The following is a 20,808-nucleotide window of genomic DNA, read 5'->3' as shown; positions in this document are numbered from 1 at the left end:
CCCAGCTTGCTCTCTCTTTAAAAGGGAAGAAAAAAACTAAACTCAGTAATAAATCTTAGGGGTCTTATTATATTAACACACATATATCCTTCTGTTGCATTATTTCCATGTTAGGAATATACCACCATTTATACATCCCTTCCTCTATTGAAGAAGTATTAAGAGGTTGATTTTTTTTAATCTATGAAATACACAACAACAATAAACCGTTCTGAGCATTCTTCTATATTCATATGTGCACATGTTTCTCTAGGAGTTTAAATTATGAAAAAGTGAATGAATGTGTCATGAAGCTAGTAGGTGAAAATGACTCCAGGCAGAGGGAAAGTTAGGGATGCTGTGCAGGGGGTTGGTGGTCACACATTTCCTTCTTCCCCACGCGGTTCAAGGGTCAACTATATATCAAAGTGTTAGGATGTGCCATTTACCTTAAAACTTTTTAACACAGACAATAAGATATCATATATTTGTGCCACTTGAATTAAGTTTCAACTCTAAGGAGAGGCAATGACCCTCATCAGGGAAACAAATTGCAGAGGGGGGATCAGCTTACATTGTAATGGAAAGCCATGGCACAGGAAACTAAAATTCAGATATGCACATCTTGACCAATATGTGAAACTTTACTAAATAAGAGAGCATACCATATGTTAGGTTTTTATTGGCAAATTAGGGGTATATTAAATAGCAAAATTAATGTTATGCCTGGGTCTTTTTGTCTAAGTAATCTCTACACCCAACATGGGGCTTGAACTTACAACCCTGAGATCAAGAGTCACATGCTCCACCCACTGAGCCAGCCAGGCACCCCAACATGAGTCTTTAAATAAAGGTATCTAAGATACATGTCTTGGCTAAAATGTTTTAGAGACACACTCTACTCTTGCACCAACAGAATAAAAAAATCGAAGGTAGTCTGTACTTTGAAACTTTATGAATGGAATTAAAGATTTCACCCTTAACAGATCTAGTGTCCAGCCAGTGGTGGATACAGATGTGAATAAACAAAGTGTGATATATTCAGATAGTAGGATACTTAGGAAGAGGAAGTAATGAGCGACTGATACACACAAGAGCATGGGTGAATCTTGTTTAATGAAAGAAACAAGGTACAAAAGAGTCCCTGCCATATGATTTCCTGGATTTAAAGTTCTAGAACATTTAAAATCAATCTTCGGTGATAGCAATAAGAGCAGTCATTGTCGTCAGGAAGAGGATGACTGGAAGGGGACACATAAAATCTTGCTCAGGTGAACGGAGTATTCTTTCTTCAGATTGTTTTAATATTCTCTTTGCCTTTCCATCCTATTTAAAAGACAGAAAAAATCAGAAATAAGGATGGATAAGGGAGTTAATGCAAGAATATGACTAGGAATTACCATCTCCAGACACATTCTCATTAGTCAATGAATGATCATTTGTTTTAGTTAAAATAAAATATTGCCAAAGTTGATTAGAATTTGCCTCTGTGCTATAATGAATTTCTGGTCAAATATAGACAAAATGGGAAAAATTGAAATTAAATTCACTGATAACTCAATAGTGATTCATATAATATTTCCAAAATCCCCTTTATATAATCCTTTATCATGGGAAGTTTCTCATATTTATATAATAATCATATAAAACAGTAAAGAAGTCGAATCTGCTTTGACGTCTCAGGCAGAGTTGGGGAAGAGAAAATGGGGGATGCTCTCCAGCTGCTTGAGTGTCCTGGTGAATGAACAAAAGTGGTCCATTCAGGAGAGAGAAACTGCACAATAAATTGACTAGGGAAAACCTAAAAGAATTATTAACTACAACGGAATATTGGAGTAAAAAGGGAATGGCTAGTAGGAAGGAAAGAGGAATCCTACAGGAATAGGGGATGTAAAGTGTAGCCACTGCTCAGGGATACAATATGCAGGAAGAGGTTCCCATCCACTCCAGGGCTGAGACTCAGACCTTGGAGAAGACACACTTGTGGCTCACTGGATGGCAGAGAAGTCACTATGGTGCGGTAACAGTGGACCTTGCTGCAAATCCACCCTTGAGAACTTGCCAGAAAACCATCCTTTGGGATGCTGGGAAAAGATGGTCACAAGGACATGTCTTATGAGAGGCATTCTTCTACACACCCACCTAGAAATGGGGGTGCTAAGGGAAGCTGCTGTCCCCCTGGGTGCTGCTGAACACTGCCCTGCAGGAAGCTGGTGCAGGTGCTGGCATGAGCTGGTCGCTGGAGACGCCCCCAGGCTGCAGGAGCTTGCCAGAGGGAACACAGACAAGGAGGCAAGTCCCTCTCTTCCTGCACTTGCTACTGAAAATTTTAAAGTTGCGCCAACTGGCAAAGAAAATATTTGAAGGGACCAAATCTATTTTTAAGAACAAGCAAAAGATGAATTTGGAGCTGAGAGTTAATAAATCTCTCCCACCCCTTTGACTACTCAGCTTCTATATGTAAACTTCTACACATATTTGAAACACATGTAACAAAACAATTCAATATTTTTACCTCCTTCAGGATACTGCTATCCTTCTTGGCAAGTGAAAAAAACTTCTCCCCCTTTCCCCAAAATGAGGAGATGCCTGGATACAATTGTGCCATCACTGATGATATTAATAACTCTTCAGATTCAGAGCCCCTCTAAAAAATTCTGTTACCTATAAGCTAAAGTGTAAAGTTAATTTCCAAAAGGTTGTATATAAAATGAAAATGGGAAAGATAGTAGCAGGAAAGATTTAGCACATACAAGTAAGCATACATATATAACAAGAAAATACAAAATATGCAAAAGTACTATGACTTTGCCTATACTTCACATAGTGAGCTTTGAATGATGTATACAATTGTTGAATCCATATGTTGGATATATGAAACTAATATAACATTATATGTTCATTATACTTCACTTTTTAAAAGTACTACAACTTTGAGGCGCCTGGGTGGCTCAGTCGGTTGAGCTTCCAACTTCGGCTCAGGTCACGATCTCAGGGTCCGTGAGTTTGAGCCCTGCGTCGGGCTCTGTGCCTGGAGCCTGCTTCCAATTCTGTGTCTCCCTCTCTCTCTGCCCCTCCCCCGTTCATGCTCTGTCTCTCTCTGTCTCAAAAATAAATAAACATTAAAAAAATAAATTTAAAAGTACTACAACTTTGTTTCTGTAATTGGTCACAAGGCTATGACTGACATCTATTGCTTCCTTAATCAATCTCTACTTTATATTTCCCTTGCCCTCAACCAGTTTTGTTTGGGTAACTATAGTTTTCCATTAAGCTTCACCACTGAGCATGAAAGTACTAACAGGCTCCAAACATAGTATTCTTGCTTCCATTGTGTAGAAGCAACCCAATATCTTCTTGTTAATCAAGATCAACCACTCCAGCCAATAGATATTTTCTTTATGGTTCAATGACTGAGAAGCTCAAAATATCCAGGAGTTATACTTATCATCCATTGAGTAGAGAGATTTTTTTTTTTTTTGTCTCCTGGCAGAAGAATTCTTCCCTAAAGACTAAGATCTCCAAATCCACATAGCATAAAGTTGCCAGTATGGAAATCTCAAAGTCTGATAGTGGGTTATTAGCTGTAATAGTAAGAGAAGCCACTTCCACATCTATGTTTTGATTCCAGGGCCCATGAATTCTGACTATGTAAAAGACAGTAATGCATAAAGTAACATAAATTTCTCTGATTTGAAGCACATGTTAATTTCTACTAACAAAGTCTCATCAGTCAGGGTGTATCTCCCAACTGGCATTGTAACTCAGTCTTCAGTAAGATATTATGTCTTTCATTTAGGCCAGCCACTTCTGAGTGGTGAGGTATGGGGTAAGACTGGCTAATTACATGAAAAGTCAGAATTATTAGTTTGATTGATAAAATAACTCAGGATTCCCACATTATTCTTAATATAATTCTTTATTGTAGAAATTTCCTCATAAAAATCATATGTAACCTGGGGCGCCTGGGTGGCTCAGTCGGTTAAGCATCCAACTTCGGCTCAGGTCATGATCTCATGGCTCATGAGTTCAAGCTCCACATCGGGCTCTGTGCTGACAGCTCAGACCCTGGAGCCTGCTTCGAATTCTGTGTCTCTCTCCCTTTCTGCCCCACCCCCACTCATGCTCTGTCTCTTTCTCTCAAAAATTAATAAACATAAAAAAATACATAATCATATAAATAAATAACTAATAATAAAAGCAGAAAGGGAGAGAGAAGGACAGGGTACTTTGATTTTTCAGGTAGAGTTAGGGTTGGGAAGGTGGGGGTATGATCTCCCAACTGCTCAGGGTCCTTGATATAAATCCTATTTTTCTTCAAACTCACTTTGAGTTCGGAATCAAAAACATTAGTAATTCTCCTTCTCCTACTAATCTGAAAAAAGGGCCCACCACAGTCCCTTTGGGCAATGTACTTGAGCTGATGATAGTGTCACCTGAAAACAGAGGTAGAGAGATTATGGTCCAAAAATAAAAAGGGAAGGAGGGAAGGAGAAGGACATTAAAGGAATACAAATTCCTTATTCCAGATTTTATGTCTCCAACACCAGCATTTACTTTCCTTGTACCCTTCCAGCAATCACTCAAACACATTTATTACACATAACCATATCACCACATCCTAAAAATTACCGTTGATCTTCTGATGTATCGTCAGTGATGATCTACTTAGTCTCTCTATATTTTGAGGGCTGCTGGGCACTTTTCACACATTATAGAATAAACCAAGAAGCAGCTAGAAAGCTTCCTCTTTATCTCTCTCCCCTTTCTGCAGAGTATTTGTTATCTCTAAGACTTCAAGAACACAAGGGCCATAAAACTTCTTACACAGTTCTTTCTATCCTAACACAAAACAATTTTATACTGGGTTATAAGTTTATACTGGGTCCAGTGACACCTAGTATTCACTGCAATTCTTATCAATATTTCTAGCAGAGTTTGGCATTGTTAAAATTACTACATCATTAATTATAATGTTGTTAACATATAAGATTCAAACTCTAATATTCCAACTATGAAATCAAACAAGAACAGGAGAAAAAGCAAGAAGAAAAAAAAATGTCCATAGCTGGAAGCAGCAAAAGAGATTATATCCAAAAATTTCTGGTGAAGATTTGTAGAATTTAAATTACTAAAAGAAGGGGTGCCTGGGTGGCTCATTTGGTTTAATGTCCAACTCTTGATTTCAACTCAGGTCATGATCTCACGCTTTGTGAGTTCCAGCCCCGCAATGGGCTCTGCACTGATAATATGGAGCCTGCTTAGCATTCTGTCTCTCCATCTCTCTGCCCCTCTCCTGTTCATGCCCCACCCCCTAAAATTAAGTAAGTAAGTAAGTAAGTAAGTAAATACATTAAAATTTTTCAGAGTCCCTCTTAAATAAAGGAATTGACACTCAAAGATAATATTCTGACACATTCTGACCAACACAGTAAGATCTAGGGGGAAAAAAATTCCAAGAAGATGATCTGTGAATGATGAAAGAAACTAGCAGGCAAACTTTTCAGGGAAAGAACATGAGGGGTTCATGTTTTGTTTTCTGGGTTGGCTGACAGAAGAAATGATAAATGAAAACTCATATAGTTAACCTCGTAGGCGGTCAACCTCAAGGCCAGTCTTTAAGCATCCTGGTATTATATGATCAGAACACTATCTTCTCCATCATTCTGTAATACTATTTATTATCATGTAGTTTCTACAAAGACCAAAAACCTGCTAAATTAAGTTTATCAGACATGGAGTTATAGAATTATATAGAAATATCTGAGTCTGCTCAGCTCTATTTGCCTCATTTGGCATCATACAGCAAGAGATCTCTGATAATACCACAGGAAGAGACCGTCAGTCTCCAAAAACTCCCCTACCATGGTGGTTTGTGTTCATCTCCCCCTGCAGTCCCAGACACTGTGTCACGCACAGCACAGAAGTACTTGGCCACATCGCTGCCAAGGGCTTGGGATTTCCTCAGGTGGAAGGTGGTTTCATGGTTCTTAAATTCAGCCTCAAAACCTTTGATGCCTTTAACCAGGGTGTCCCCTGAAAAGTACTTCAGTAGAAACTGGAGTCCTTGGTTGGGGTGCTGCATGTACCAGAAGAGATAAGGAGTTCCACTTGAGGAATAGTTGCACCTCAGCTCCAGAGGGGCTCCTTCAGAGACAGTGACATGGACATCAGGCTGCGTCACTGACTGGGCTCCAGTGTCTCCTGCAAAATCAGTGTTGTATCAGTGAAAGCAGTGCACACTTCACAATGAAAAGTCAGTATTTCCAGCTGAATCTGTAGAACTATAGACTAATACGAAATTTTACTCACGCAGGGCAAATATCCCCAGTGTTGAGATAAGCAACAGGAACATGGCCGAGCAGTAGAAAGGCAGTGGCTCTTCTCAGGAAAATCTCCCCCTGAGCAGACAAGAAACTCGCTGAGGAAACCAAGCCCTCAGACATAAGAAGGGTGGAGAAAGTAAATTTGGACAGGTTCCTTGCTGAGATAAAAATGCAAAAGCTGCTGAGATGAGCCTGGAGCTTTCTGACGGATGATTCTTGTCCCTGTCTCTGTCTGCAAAGAGCTCAGCCAGCTGCAGGGGGGAGGGCGTGAGCAGATGATGTTGAGCAACAAGATCTCTAGTTTGTGCAGCATCGTCCCCTGGAGGCTCCTCCAAGAACTAATTTATGTGTTCCTTCTGTTTTCTGAGGTATGAAAAGTTCTGCACAATATATTTCTTCCTTCCCAAACCTATGATGGTGTATTCTTCCCAGAGTCTGTTAGAAATGAGGTGTCATATAAAAGTAGACTAATGAGTTTCACTGAGAAATCAGTTTTTAAAAAATATGTCAGACTCAGAATTCAAGTTACAACACAACACTTAAAATGTTTAAGATGAATTCAATCTCCATCAAAATACCACCAGCATTTTTCGCAGAGCTACACCAAACAATACTAAAATTTGCATGGAACCACGAAAGACCCTGAATGGCCAAAGCAATCGTGAAAAAGAAAAATAAAACTGGAAGCATTGCGATTCTGGATTTCAGGCTATCTTACAAAGCTGTTGTCATCAAGATAGTATGGTATTCGTACAAAAACAAACACGCAGATCAATGGAACACAACAGAATACCCAGAAATGGACCCACAACTATATGGTTAATTCATCTTCAACAAAGCAGGAACGAATATCCAATTGAAAAAAAGGTCTCTTCAACATATGGTGTTGGGAAAACTGGAAGGCAACATGCAGAAGAATGAAACTGGACCACTTTCTTATACCATACACAAAAATAAATTCAAAATGGATGAAAGACCTAAATTTGAGACAGGAAACCATCAAAATCCTAGAGGAGAATGAAGGCAGCAACCTCTTTGACTTCAGCCACAGTAACTTCTTACTAACATGTTGTCGAAGGCAAGGGAAACAAAAGCAAACCTGAACTATTGGTACTTCATCAAGATAAAAACGTGCACAGTGAAGGAAACAATCAGCAAAACTAAAAGGCAGCCTCTGGAATTGGAGAAGATATTGCAAACGGTACATCTGATAAAGGATTACTATCCAAATCTATGAAGAACTTATCAAGTTCAACACTGGAAAAACAAATAACTCACTTAAGAAATGGGCAGAAGACATGAACAGACACTTTTCCAAAGAAGAAACCCAGATGGCTAACAGACACATGAAAAGATGCTCAACATTACTCATCATCAGAAAAATATAAACCAAAACTATGATGAGATACACCTCACACCTATCTGAATGGCTAAAATTAACAACACAAGAAACAACTGATGCTGGCGAGGATGTGGAGAAAGGGGGACTCTTTTGCACTGCTGGCTGCAAACTGGTGCAGCCACTCTGGAGAACAGTATGGAGGTTTCTCAAGAAACTAAAATTAGAACTACCCTATGATCCAGCAATTGCACTGTTAGGTATTTCCCCCAAAGAATACAAAAATACAGATTTGAAGGAGCACATACACAGTAATCTTTGTGCACAGTAATCTCTCCAAAATTGTGCTTGCCAACAGTGCAGGAGGTAGGGGAGATATTTCCAATACATGACTGTATAAGGTTTTTTTTTTTTTTCTTAAAACATGTTATCTAAGACATTTGTGGGTTTGTGACTGAGGAAGGATGAATGATATTTCTGGAAGAGTCAGTTTCTCAATGAATTACACATCCTTGAAGAGTGGCTCCATTCCCCAAATTTTTTTTTTTAATTTTTTTTTCAACGTTTATTTATTTTTGGGACAGAGAGAGACAGAGCATGAACAGGGGACGAGCAGAGAGAGAGGGAGACACAGAATCGGAAACAGGCTCCAGGCTCTGAGCCATCAGCCCAGAGCCCGACGCGGGGCTCGAACTCACGGACCCTGAGATCGTGACCTGGCTGAAGTCGGACGCTTAACCAACTGCGCCACCCAGGCGCCCCGCCATTCCCCAAATTGAATAGTTTGGCAGACAATGTAAAAATTCAGTTGTATAAAAATACTAATAAAGAAAAACTAGTGTATTACAGAAGTAAATACAGTTTCTTGATATCAGGAAAGTTCTAGAAACAAAGACAAAATAGAAAATGATTCCAACCAGAATTTAGTTGGTAAAAAATAGGATGTCTACAAAACATTCACTCTGATTTAATTTCCAGCTCTGTACCTTTCCTGTGCAATTTTTGGCCCCCCTCTCAACCACACAGCTGATTCTGTCCAGGCCCCATGTTGCCGATCAAAGTAAATATCGCACTATATTTGGGGCGCCTGGGTGGCGCAGTCGGTTAAGCGTCCGACTTCAGCCAGGTCACGATCTCGCGGTCCGGGAGTTCGAGCCCCGCGTCAGGCTCTGGGCTGATGGCTCGGAGCCTGGAGCCTGTTTCCGATTCTGTGTCTCCCTCTCTCTCTGCCCCTCCCCCGTTCATGCTCTGTCTCTCGCTGTCCCAAAAATAAATAAACGTTGAAAAAAAAATTAAAAAAATATATATATATCGCACTATATTTTTGTTCTTTTTATCTCTTCTCTTCATTCTTGTTCACTCTACTCTCAGCCAAGATATATGAAAAGGTAGGATAGTGGGGGTATTGAAATAATTTTCTTATCAGTTGGACTAGGGAATTTTAATCATAACAGTCAAAAAATTGAAAGCAGATAATGGGATATTTTATGTTCAGTTTCCATGGTTATAATGCCCAGAAATATTCCTATCCTGGTACCTGTGCTCAAAGAATTATCTTCATTATGGATTTATAGAGCTATAGACTCTAGATGTCTGCTGAAGTTTATATGGAATGGCAGAATTGAAAACCTGAGATGAACTTTACACACTGTTCCTCTTCTGCCCACCCCAACTTCGCTATCTGTATAATATGACTGGCTCGCTTGACTAACCACGGTGTCCTTCAGTAGAAGAATGGGAAATACACTATGGTATGTCCAAACAATGGAAACTTAGTGCTAAAAAGAAATGAGCTGTCACCTAATGTCTAAATAACTTTAAAAACAGAAGTCTAAGGAAATAAAGGTCAGCCTTAAGATTCCCACAGAATAAAGGATTTTTCAGCCAGTGGTATATGAATTAAAATATCTTTACAGTAATTTAAACTATTTAAGAAATATTTGGAAAAAAGTTTGTTTTATCAGAATGCCTTAGTCATCTAGGACTGCTGTAACATAATACCATAGACTGTGTTGCTTAAACAACAGATATTTGTTACTCACCGTTCTGAAAGCTGGGAAGTCCAAGATCAAACTGCTGGGAGATTAGTTCCTGGTGAACTCCTTCCTTAGGGCTTATAGATGGACCCCTTCAGTTGGTGGTGAGAAGAAGCTCTCATATCTCTTCCTCTTTTTATAAGGACACTAATCCCATCATGGAAGTCCCATTTTCATGACCCTATCTAAATCTAATTACCTCCCAAAGGCCACATCTCCTAATACCATCACACTGGGGGCTAGAGCTTCAACGTATGAATTTTGGCAGAACACATCCAGTCCATAACACAAAACATTCTGAAATTATCATTATCACTGAAGGAAATACTTATTTTCATAGGTAAAAATATCATAGACCAAGTTCAATCCAATTTAGCAACATAGATACACGAGTATATGGATTTACTCTAATTCTAAAAATCATTGTTTGAAATTATCAAAGAAATATGAAAAAAAAAGAGAAATGAGCCATCAGCCATGAAAAGATGGGAGGAAAGTTAAATGCATATTTCTAGGTGCAAGAAGCCAATCTGAAAAGGCTGCATGCTGTTTGATACCTACTATATGACATTCTGAAAAAGACAAAACTATGGGGACAGTAAAAAGATCAGTGGTTACAGTGGGGTTACAGGGAGGAAGGGGAAAAAATTTTTAAGTAAAAGAAAGCATAACTGATAAGCAAAAATCAGAAAGCTTATAACACAGATTTGGAAGGAAATTTTTTATGTGCTCTTTTCAATTCCTCAAAAATCAACTTCCAGTTTTCTGCTAGTTTAGAAAGTGATCATTGCTTGTTATAAACGGCCGTGGAGTGCATGGCTCTTCTGTTCCTTATGAATTTTCTCTCGCGGTCCACTTATTTTCCTTCCCTGTGCGCCAATACGATCAGTACACACACACACACACACACACACACACACACACACACGTGTGTGCATGCAGGCATACACGCATGTACCAACACAGGCAACATCCTCCTCCTCAGTAACTCAAAATATTCAAAAATATGTGGGGTTTCTTTTCCCTCGGCCTTCCCGGAGGGCCCAGCACACACAGAGGTATTTCTGCACTGGGCCTCGTTTTCTTCTTCATCAAGTCTCTCACACAAGTTTGCATTTCTGCCTATACTGCTCATTCTCTAAAATTTGTTGGCATCACGGTCTGCTGATAGCTTCTTTTCTGTTTCTGTTTGGTTTTGTGGGTTTCTGCTCTGTGGGATGTTTTTACCATCTCTTGAATAGAGTTTTAGAGAAAATCAAGAGATAAATGTGTATTTTTAATCAACCATTATTTTTTCTAAGTATTTTATTTTGGGGGCACCTTGGTGGCTCAGTCGGTTAAGCGTCTGACTTCAGCTCAGGTCATGATCTCACGGTCCGTGGGTTCGAGCCCCATATCGGGCTCTGTGCTGACAGCTCAGAGCCTGGAGCCTGCTTCAGATTCTGTGTCTCCCTCTCTCTGACCCTCCCCCATTCATGCTCTGTCTCTCTGTCTCAAAAATAAATAAACATTTAAAAAAAATTTTTTTTAATTAAAAAAATAAAAAAGAAGTCATGTCCCTGTAAACGTTCCACTTGAGGTGTTGAGTGCTAGATGACCTTTCATGAAAATAGCAAAGCAAATGTTTTGCAGACTATAAATAAACGTAGATACATAATGAAAGTAATATGAAGAAATTAATCTATAACCAAAAGGGCAGGAGGGAACATAACAGGAAAATAAACAGAATGTTCCTTAATGGGTGCTTACACAAAGGAACATTTTTAGAATTAGGTAATGCCGAGAAACATAGATGATGCACGCTACCAGGAAATTGCTAACAAATATAATGACACGTTTGCCACAATAAAGCAGCCAGTCTAACGCACTGCTGTTGTCTGTGTCCATTTGTTATTTCGCCAATGCCGTTCATCCTTCGGGAACCCCTGGACCTGCTGGGGCTGGACCTCAGCACCTTCTGGTTTCTATGCTCTAGCCATTTGTATGACTTTTGTATCAAGCAGACACTGAGGAACAAACCACCATACACTGTGCTGGAACCAGAGTGGATCAGTCAGAGATGCTCAGCATCTGGGCCCTGTTCTGCTCAGAGTTTGCGCTCAGCTCCCCCTGCAGTCCCTGTCACTGTGTCACTCAGGGCACAGTAGTACACAGCCAAATCTGACACTTGCACTGAGGATTTCTCCAAGTGGAAGGTTTTGGATTTCCTGTTATAGGTGGCTTCAAAACCTTTGTGACTTCCCTTCTCCGTGTCCCTAAAGGCTTTCAGGAGGAGCTGTGGACCTTCTCCGGGATACTGGACATACCAGAAAAGAGTGGGGGTCCCTGTTGTTGAATAAGTACAGTTTATAGTCAGGTACTCCCCTTTGGAGAGGGTCACTGGGCCTTCCATCTGGGTCACTGAGTCTCCGTGGGTTTGTCCTGGGAAAAAAGAAAAGAGACCTGTGTTACCTTGGACATAAACATCCTGGATAAATTTATACTTATATGTTTTGCTGACAGAACAGAAGAAAGAATCCAAATTTTAAGAGGCATTTTACTTACCAAGCAACAAGAGTACCACAGTCACGAAGCCTGGAGAAGAGTTCATCTCTAGAGTGTCACCTAGATAATGTGCTTCATTCGTAGCAAGAAGAAGCATTGGAGAGACAGAGCAATGATCAGTGGAAGCCCACATTTCTCAGGAAAGGTGTTTGTGTTAGGAAGCTGCACCCCCTGCTGGACGGGGACTGAAACGGGATGCATGGTGGCCAGAGTCCTCCCAGAGTCAGCAAGATGTCTTTGTCCCTGACTTTATGAGGCACATGGCAGTCTTCAGGTGGCACTTGGAAATCTGAACAGCAGCAATCCTGACCTCTCAGGTCTACTTTCTTCTTAGGACACTACCTGATGTGGAAGTTCTTTAACAGAACATCCCAGAGTGTTTCTGTAGCTGAGAGGATAACAGTCTCTAAAGCATTAAATACAGTACTTTATGTTTTCACGTATCCACTGTGGGCCAGCCTATAATCCACTGACTGCCAGAACATGGCTGGGATTGAATACAGAGAAAGTAATAAGAAGTCAAGTCATTACTGAGTGGTTCTGTGTTTTTCAACACTGTACCCCAATGTTAGAACAGTGGCTGTCCTTTTTTAATATTCACTAAATATTTTTTTAATGTTTATTTACTTTTGAGAGAGAGAGACAGAGACAGAGATAGAGTGTGAGCAGGGGAGGGACAGAGAGAGAGGGAGACACAGAATCTGAAGCAGGCTCCGGGTTCTGAGCTGTCAGCACAGAGCCCGACGCGGGGCTCGAACTCACGGACCGCGAGATCCTGACCTGAACCAAAGTCGGATGTTTAACCGACTGAGCCACCCAGGCACCCCAATACTTACTAAATATTTCTTAAACAGAAATAATGAACATGTGGCCTTTATCTGAAATATAGTATTTCTTGGTCCTAAAATAATACCAATTGTAAGGATTACTATCTTCTTAACAAAAGCTTTCAGAAGAAAAGTCACCCTATTTTGTAAACAAATATTTTAATAGTCAAATATTCCTGGTTTTCCAAACCAGTAAAAAGTGAATATATGAGTTCTAGACAGAAGAAACGTCATAAATGAAGTTGTTCAATCCCTATTGAATGATCGGAGATTCTCATTCTCTCACTGTTTGTTGATGTAAATATAAGGTGGCTGTTAAATGTGAAATAGGCAACAAATACTAAACCTATACCATTAACAAGTTTTAGGCTCAAATATGCTTCTGACTGCCATCCATTTGTTACATTTTCTTGCCAACCTTGAATGAAATAATTTCTCCCCAAAAGGTAAGGGATCAGGATTATCAAGATAAAGTTCTGGAGAGGGACACATCTTCTGTAGCTCTGTACACATGTATCTCTAAACACAGAGACAGAAGCTTAGCTCACACTGTTGAAAGCCACTGTCCATGGATTCACATCAAGGAGCTTCATGAGTCCAGAGACAACAATGTAGTGGTTTCCCACATGCAGAGGGGAGTAAGAAATTCAAGAGTGGATATTGTTTTGGTTCACGTGTCCCTTCCCTTCCTCTCCACTTTCCAAGTCAAATTGTCACAACCGGCCTCAAAACTATGCTAGGAAGGAATTTGGGACAAACAGCTATCAACTTCTATACAGGTATGGCAGGGAGAATGCCAGGTAGACTGAGATGACACTGGTTTGAAAATAAGCAGGATAGCACGTGGATGCAGAAAGTCATTATCTACACTATCAAAAAAAAAAAAAAAACCAGTTTAAGTCAATGAGAACCTAGAGGAAAAGTGTTTCGCATTTTGAGTGACACCAGAAGACTTGTACAACATTGAGAACAGAGATCTCTTAAATTTGGATTTTTAATGGCTTTATTGATTTGTAACTGACATAAAAATAAACTGCACCAATTTAAAGTGAGCAATTTTATAAGATTTAACATATAAATATATATATATATTTGTGAAGCCATCACCACAGTCAAAGTAATGAACATATGCATCATCCTCAAAAGCTTCCTCATGTCTCTTTGCAATCCGTCTCTCAACCCTCTCCCACCCCCATTTCAGGCAACACTTCTGTCATGAATAGTTCACATAATTTATAATTTTCCATAAGCAGAATCACATGTACTCTTTTGTCTGCCTTCTCCTCAGCATAGTTATTCTGAAATTCTTCCATGGTTGTAAGTATCAAAAGTTTGTTCCTTTTTGTTGCTAAGTAGCATTCTATTACAGAGATATAAAAGAATTTGTTCATTTATTCACCTACTAATGTACATTTCGGTTAGTCCCATTTGGGGGCTGTTAAAAATAAAGCTGCTGGAGACTCACAAATGCAAACAACAAACTGATGGTTGCTAGAGGGGAGGGGGTGGGGAATGGGCAAAATGTGTGAATGTGAGTGGAAGATACAGGCTTCCACTTATGGAATGAATAAATCACGATGATAAAAGGCAGAGCATAAGGAATAGAGTCAATGATATTGTAATAGTGTTTTGTATGGTAACAGATGCTAGCTACACTTGTGAATACAGCAAAATGTTTAGACTTGTCAAATCACTATGTTGTATGCCTGGAACTAATATAATGTGTGTCAACTATCCTCAAATAAAAATATATACAAATAGGACAGACCTTGTTTTCTTCTAGCTGAGTGTTCTCAATTACTAGCTAAACAGTGCATTAAAAACTCATCATGCAATTACAAATTCTTTATCTTATTCAGCACACCATCATCATACATTAGAATATTTATTCTCACAAAGACGTTATACTTTCATGTCTCTTTTAAACTACATTTTGTAAGGCACTGATGTATTAAAGATATAAAGTGATTCCATTATGAGGTTAATATTCCTATGCATGCTTGAAGATTTGGGGCCTACATGAATGCATGGAACAAATTCCTTATTCTCAACTCAATTTCAGCACCTGAAATTCCACTCTAAAGAACATTCCCCTTAGAACTAATAAATGAATTCAGCACAATTGCAGGATACAAAACCAACACACAAAAAAAACTCCATTGCACTTCCATCCACTAACAATAAATCATCCAAAAGGAAATTGAGAAAACATTTCCATTTAAGGGACACCTGGGTGGCTCAGTCAGTTAAGTGTCCAACTTCAGCTCAAGTCATGATCTCCTGGTTTGTGGGTTTGAGCCCCATGTCGGGCTCTGTGCTAACAGCTCAGAGCCTGCAGCCTGCTTCAGATTCTGTGTCCCTCTCTCTCTGCCACTTCCTCACTTGTTCTCTCTCTCCCTCTCTCTCTCTCTCTCTCTCTCTCTTTTTCCTCTCTCAAAAATAAACATTAATAATAATTTAAAAAAAGAAAATATTTCCATTTACAATAGCATCAAAAATAATAAAATGCTTGGGAATAAAATTAACTACAGGGACTAAAGAATGTATGCTGAAAATTAAAAGACACTGCTAAGAGTAATTAAACAAGACACAAAGAAATGGGAAGACATCTGTGTTCATGGATTGGAAGACTTAATATTGTTAATATGTCAATACTACAGAAAATGATCTATACAGTTAATGCAATTCCTGTCAAAATCCCAAAGGTCAGTTTTGCAGAAATAGAAAAATCCACCAGAGATTCCTAAGGCGTCTCAAGGGACCCCATATAGTCAAAACAATCTAGAAAAAGAAGAATAACGCTGAAAAAGAAGAATAAGGTCCTACACTTCTTGACTGCAACATTTGATATAAAACTACAGTAATCTAAACAGTGTTGTGTTGGCATTAAGACAGACATATAGACCAATGAAATAGAATAGGGAGTGCAGAAATAAATCCTTGCATACATGGTCAGATGACTTTCAACAAGGGTTCCAAGACCACATCATTGTGAAAGGACAGTGTTTTCAACAAGTGGTGATGGGAAAATTTCAGATCCACATCACGAAAAAGATAAATGGGACCCTAACCTTACACCATATACAAAAAATCAACACAAAATGAATAAAGGGCCTAAATGTGAAACTGAAACCAAAGACTCTTAGAAAAAAACGTGAAGGAAGATCTTTATGACATGGGATTTTGCAATAATTTCACGATTTTACACCAAAGCAGAAGATGCAATTGGACTATAGCAAAATTTAAAATGTCTGTGCATCAAAGGATACGATCAACAGGATGAACAGGCCACCTGTGAAACTGAAGAAAGCATTTGCAAATCATATATCTGATGAGGGGTTAACATCCAAAATATGAAAGGAGCACTTAAATCTCAACAACAAGAAACCAAACAACCTAATTTAAACAAAGGTAAACCCTAAGATATACAAATGACCAATTAGTACATCAAAAGATGCTAAACATCACTACTCATTAGGGGAATGCAAAACCACAATCAGATACCACCTTACAGTAGTAAGGATGGCTACAGTTAAAAGAAAAAAATAACAGGTGATGACAAAGATATGAAAAACTGGAATCCTTGTTTACTGTTGGTGAGAATGTAAAATGCAGCTTCTGGGTAAAACATTATAGCAGTTCCTCAAAAAATACAGATCAAATTACCGTATGATCCACCAATTCCATTTTGGCACAGACCAACCAAAATTGAAAGCACTTGGGAATATACTGCAATTACTGAAATTTTTACATGCCCACATTTATAGCAACATTATTCACAATAGCCAGCAAGTGGAAGCAATTCAAGTGCCTATCAGCAGATGAATGGGTAAACAAAATGTGGTATTAGATACAATGGAATATTATTCACCCTTCAAAAGAAAGAAATTCTGACAACATGGGACGACATAGATGAACCCTGAGGCCATTATGCTAAATGAAATAAGCCAGTCACAAAAAGTCAAATACTGTATGACTCCATGTACATGAGGTATGTAGAGTAGTCCAATCCATAGAGACAAGAACTAGAGTGTTTCCAGGGGCTGAGAGGAAAGGAGAAATAGGGAGTCATTATTTAATGAGTAAAGAGTTTCCGTTCTGCAAGATGAAAAGTGTCCTGGAGATGGATGGTGCTGATGGCTGTATAAAAATGTGAATGCACTTCATATCACTGAACTGTACACTTAAAAATTATTCACATGGTAAATGGAATGTTAGGTGCATCACAATGAAAATATTTTTTGATTTAAAAAATGCTTATTGGTGTTCCTCGGTGCCTCAGTTCATTGAGCTCAGGTCAACCTGATTTTGGCTCAGGTCATGATCCCAGGGTCATGAGATCAAGCCTCCTATTGGGCTCCATGAGAGCATGGAGTCTGCTTAAGATTCTGTCTCTCTTTCCCTCTGCCGCTCTCACCTGCTTTTGCAAGCTTGCTCTCTCTCTCTCTGTCTCTAAAACACAAAAAATAATAAACTTTTGAAAATTCATAAAAATTAAACACACGCTTATTATTAAGATTTCTACTCTATACATCTGTTTTCCAAATGCAAATATAAGAGGGAGGCATGGTACAAGATCACCTATCAATCAACCATTACCATTCAAATGTTAGGACAACTGAGAACATGGGGTTACATGCCGAGGAGGAAATAGGAAAGAATGAAGAGTTTGGATTGTAGAACATTGAGCATAGCAGGCCTGCGGACACACAAAATGAGCCACTTGGCCTTAAATGCTTTTGAGGTGTGGTAAAGGACAAGAACAGAGAAAAGAAAGAATTCAAACTTGGCACCATCACAGTATACCCCTAGTACTCACTATTACTGACCATTTTATGGATAAGGCTGGTAGGGTTAGATAAGCCTACCTTTTAAGATTTGAATTTTTCCATGCTAGAGATGGTAATAAGGCCATTAAATGGAATGTGTTCTAGACAGAAAATGTGTACAGAGTAGGCACTCATGACTTTTCTGGATATATATATATCCAGGCACTCATGACTTTTCTGGATATATATATATATATATATATGTATATATATACATATATATAATGTATATATATAATGTATATTATATATATATGAATAAGTAACAACTTTTATTAAAAATCAACCTGCATTATTCTGTTAATATACTGCCTCTACTTGTACTTTCTTAATTTGAATATATGCATCTCTATTCAAGAGTGAATGGCTTTTACTGTGCTATCTTATAGACGTTGGATTAAGGTTAGGCTATCTCTATAAAAATCAAATTCATGGTCTAGACAGTAAGAATACCCTGCAAAACATCAATACTTTGAAAGTTAGAAACTCTTAGCTATATACCATGGAGATTTTTAAATAGCCTTTTTTGTACTTGGAACACCAACTAAAAATGAATGTTAAGAAGAAAATTCAAATAATTATCATACACAGATGAAAATGTAGGAATCTAGAGGGAGAAATTCATTTGAAGATAAAGGTAAGAAACTTCAAAATAGGGGGGCGCCTGGGTGGCGCAGTCGGTTAAGCGTCCGACTTCAGCCAGGTCACGATCTCGCGGTCCGTGAGTTCGAGCCCCGCGTCGGGCTCTGGGCTGATGGCTCGGAGCCTGGAGCCTGTTTCCGATTCTGTGTCTCCCTCTCTCTCTGCCCCTCCCCCGTTCATGCTCTGTCTCTCTCTGTCCCAAAAATAAATAAACGCTGAAAAAAAAAATTAAAAAAAAAAAAAAAGAAACTTCAAAATAGAATGAAAAACATTACAAGTCCTTTATCAATTGAGAAAGATAGCATTTTTTGGATTAAAAAATAGGAAACAGATACTTTAAATGTTAATGTGGTTGTTAAGTGCAATTCCAACTTTCTTGTTTTCATTTTTGTTTCTTTGATTCTTTAATGGAGGGATAATGAGCAGAAGTAAAACAGGACATAATTTTTGACATTTATATTGAAAAATTACATTGATACTATAAAAATTATGCACCCCCCCCAAAAAAAAATACTTGGAAAACAGAAATAGTGATGAGTGATTGACCCTCACCAGTAATAAAGGTTTCTGTAAAACTCTCTTCTCAGGTTGGTATAGAAAGAGACAATAGATCAATGGGACTAAATAAAGCATGTGGAAACAATGAAAAGAGGAATTTCATATGATACATGATGGTGATTCATAGTAGGAAAACAGGATGCCTTATTTACGTACAAATAAAGAGGCTTGTTTCTCTGTTGGAGACACTTCTACATGACCCTCAAAGACCCACTAATCACTGATCATTTGTGGAGAAGACTGGTGGGAGGCAGTCTTCTATGGTACTATGGGATTTGAGCTCATTTGTGCAGAGGTGTTAATAAGGTGGAATGAGTGCTGGCACAAAGTTTGCCACAGGGTAGACACTTCAGAAAGTGAACGTAAGTACCACTGACTCACAGCAAACAAACCTAGACTAGGTCATTAAATAGTATTAAACAGCATGATATATAAAAAGAGGAAACACATGGAGAGATTTCATAACCTTCCTTATTGAACACAATGCCTGGGGCATGATTACAGGAAAGCAGATACGTTACCCCAAAATACGCCTCCATCACATAAAAATTATTTTGAATTGAGGTGCCTGGGTGGCTCAGTTGGTTAAGTGTCCCACTTCAGCTCAGGTCATGATCTCGCAGTTCATGAGTTCGAGCCCCCTGGCTCTGCGCTGACAATCACTGTTTCTGATTCTGTGTCTCCCTCTCTCTCTCTGCCCCTCCTCTCTCTCTCTCTCTCTCTCTCTCTCTCTCTCTCAAAAATAAATATTAAAAATTTTTTTTAATTATTTTGAAATGAAGGCAATTAAGAACCAGTAAACTCAGAAAAGCACCTCAACCCTGCCGTTTTTCTGCCTAAAGGCAGGAAATAAATTCTCCTCTTTATTGGAGACAGACTCTTACCAGTCCAGAGATGGTACCAGAGAATCTGCAAATAAACTGTGTTAAACTAATCCTCACGTTCCTAGTTAAGGAAGGTAAGGACTAGCACACCTGGTTGAACTACCGCTAGTCCAAACCGCATTGTCTTGCCAATTCCTCACAAACTTATTGTTTCTTCATCTAAAAGATATAAAGCTTCCTGCTCTAATCGCTTCTTCAGGTCTTCATTTTCTTGTGAAGGCTCCCACGAATGTGAAAAAATTCAATAAAATTTGTATACTACTGTATAATCTGCCTACTGTCACTTTAATTCTTACACACAGTCAGGAAGCCAAAGAGGGTGGAAGAGAATTTGTCCTCCCATACATAATATATACTCAATAAATATATCTATTGAATGAATTGAGCTGAAAACCTGGCAGTTCAAACAAATTTTTACTGATTTTTCAGTCAAAACTTTTGGAAGTTTTTTAGCCAATTCACTAGCAAAATACAGTAATCCAATGGCAAAGACATGATGTGGCTGTTCTTTCTCTCCAATATTTGGTCAAAACTTGTGTATGTCCAGTATTCCTAGGAGGCTCAGTCTGTTAAGCATCTGACTCTTGATTTTGGTTCAGGTCATGATCTCAGTGTGTTGAAATGGAGCCTCCCATCAAGCTCCACCCTGGCCCTAGAGCCGGATTAAGATTCTCTCTCTTTCTCTCTGTCTCTGTCTCTCTCTCCCCACCCCTCCCCTGCTCGGGCTCTCTCTCTCTCTCCCTTAAAAAAAAAATGTTTTTTTGTATTATCACACATAAGGCAATGATTCAGGGATAAGGATGTTTTTGATGCATCATAATACTTACCTAGAGATACTTTCTTA

General features: G+C 38.8%; 2 gene segments (V, D, J or C); both read right to left on the bottom strand.

Annotated features, from left to right (window-relative positions):
- Positions 1-924: 924 nt before the first annotated feature.
- Positions 925-6,601, bottom strand: LOC115516216. The segment is given in 3 exon segments: positions 925-1,305; positions 5,844-6,183; positions 6,292-6,601. Coding segments are annotated over 3 exon segments (408 nt in total).
- A 5,165-nt stretch (positions 6,602-11,766) lies between these two features.
- On the bottom strand, positions 11,767-12,454 carry LOC116738123. The segment is given in 2 exon segments: positions 11,767-12,101; positions 12,225-12,454. Coding segments are annotated over 2 exon segments (468 nt in total).
- Positions 12,455-20,808: the final 8,354 nt, after the last annotated feature.

This window comes from Lynx canadensis, chromosome B3 (genome assembly GCF_007474595.2).
Source record: "Lynx canadensis isolate LIC74 chromosome B3, mLynCan4.pri.v2, whole genome shotgun sequence".
In the NCBI taxonomy this organism is placed as follows: Eukaryota; Metazoa; Chordata; class Mammalia; order Carnivora; family Felidae; genus Lynx; species Lynx canadensis.
The sequence above is the reverse complement of the archived record's forward strand: the minus strand, read 5'-3'. Positions and strand labels throughout refer to the sequence as shown.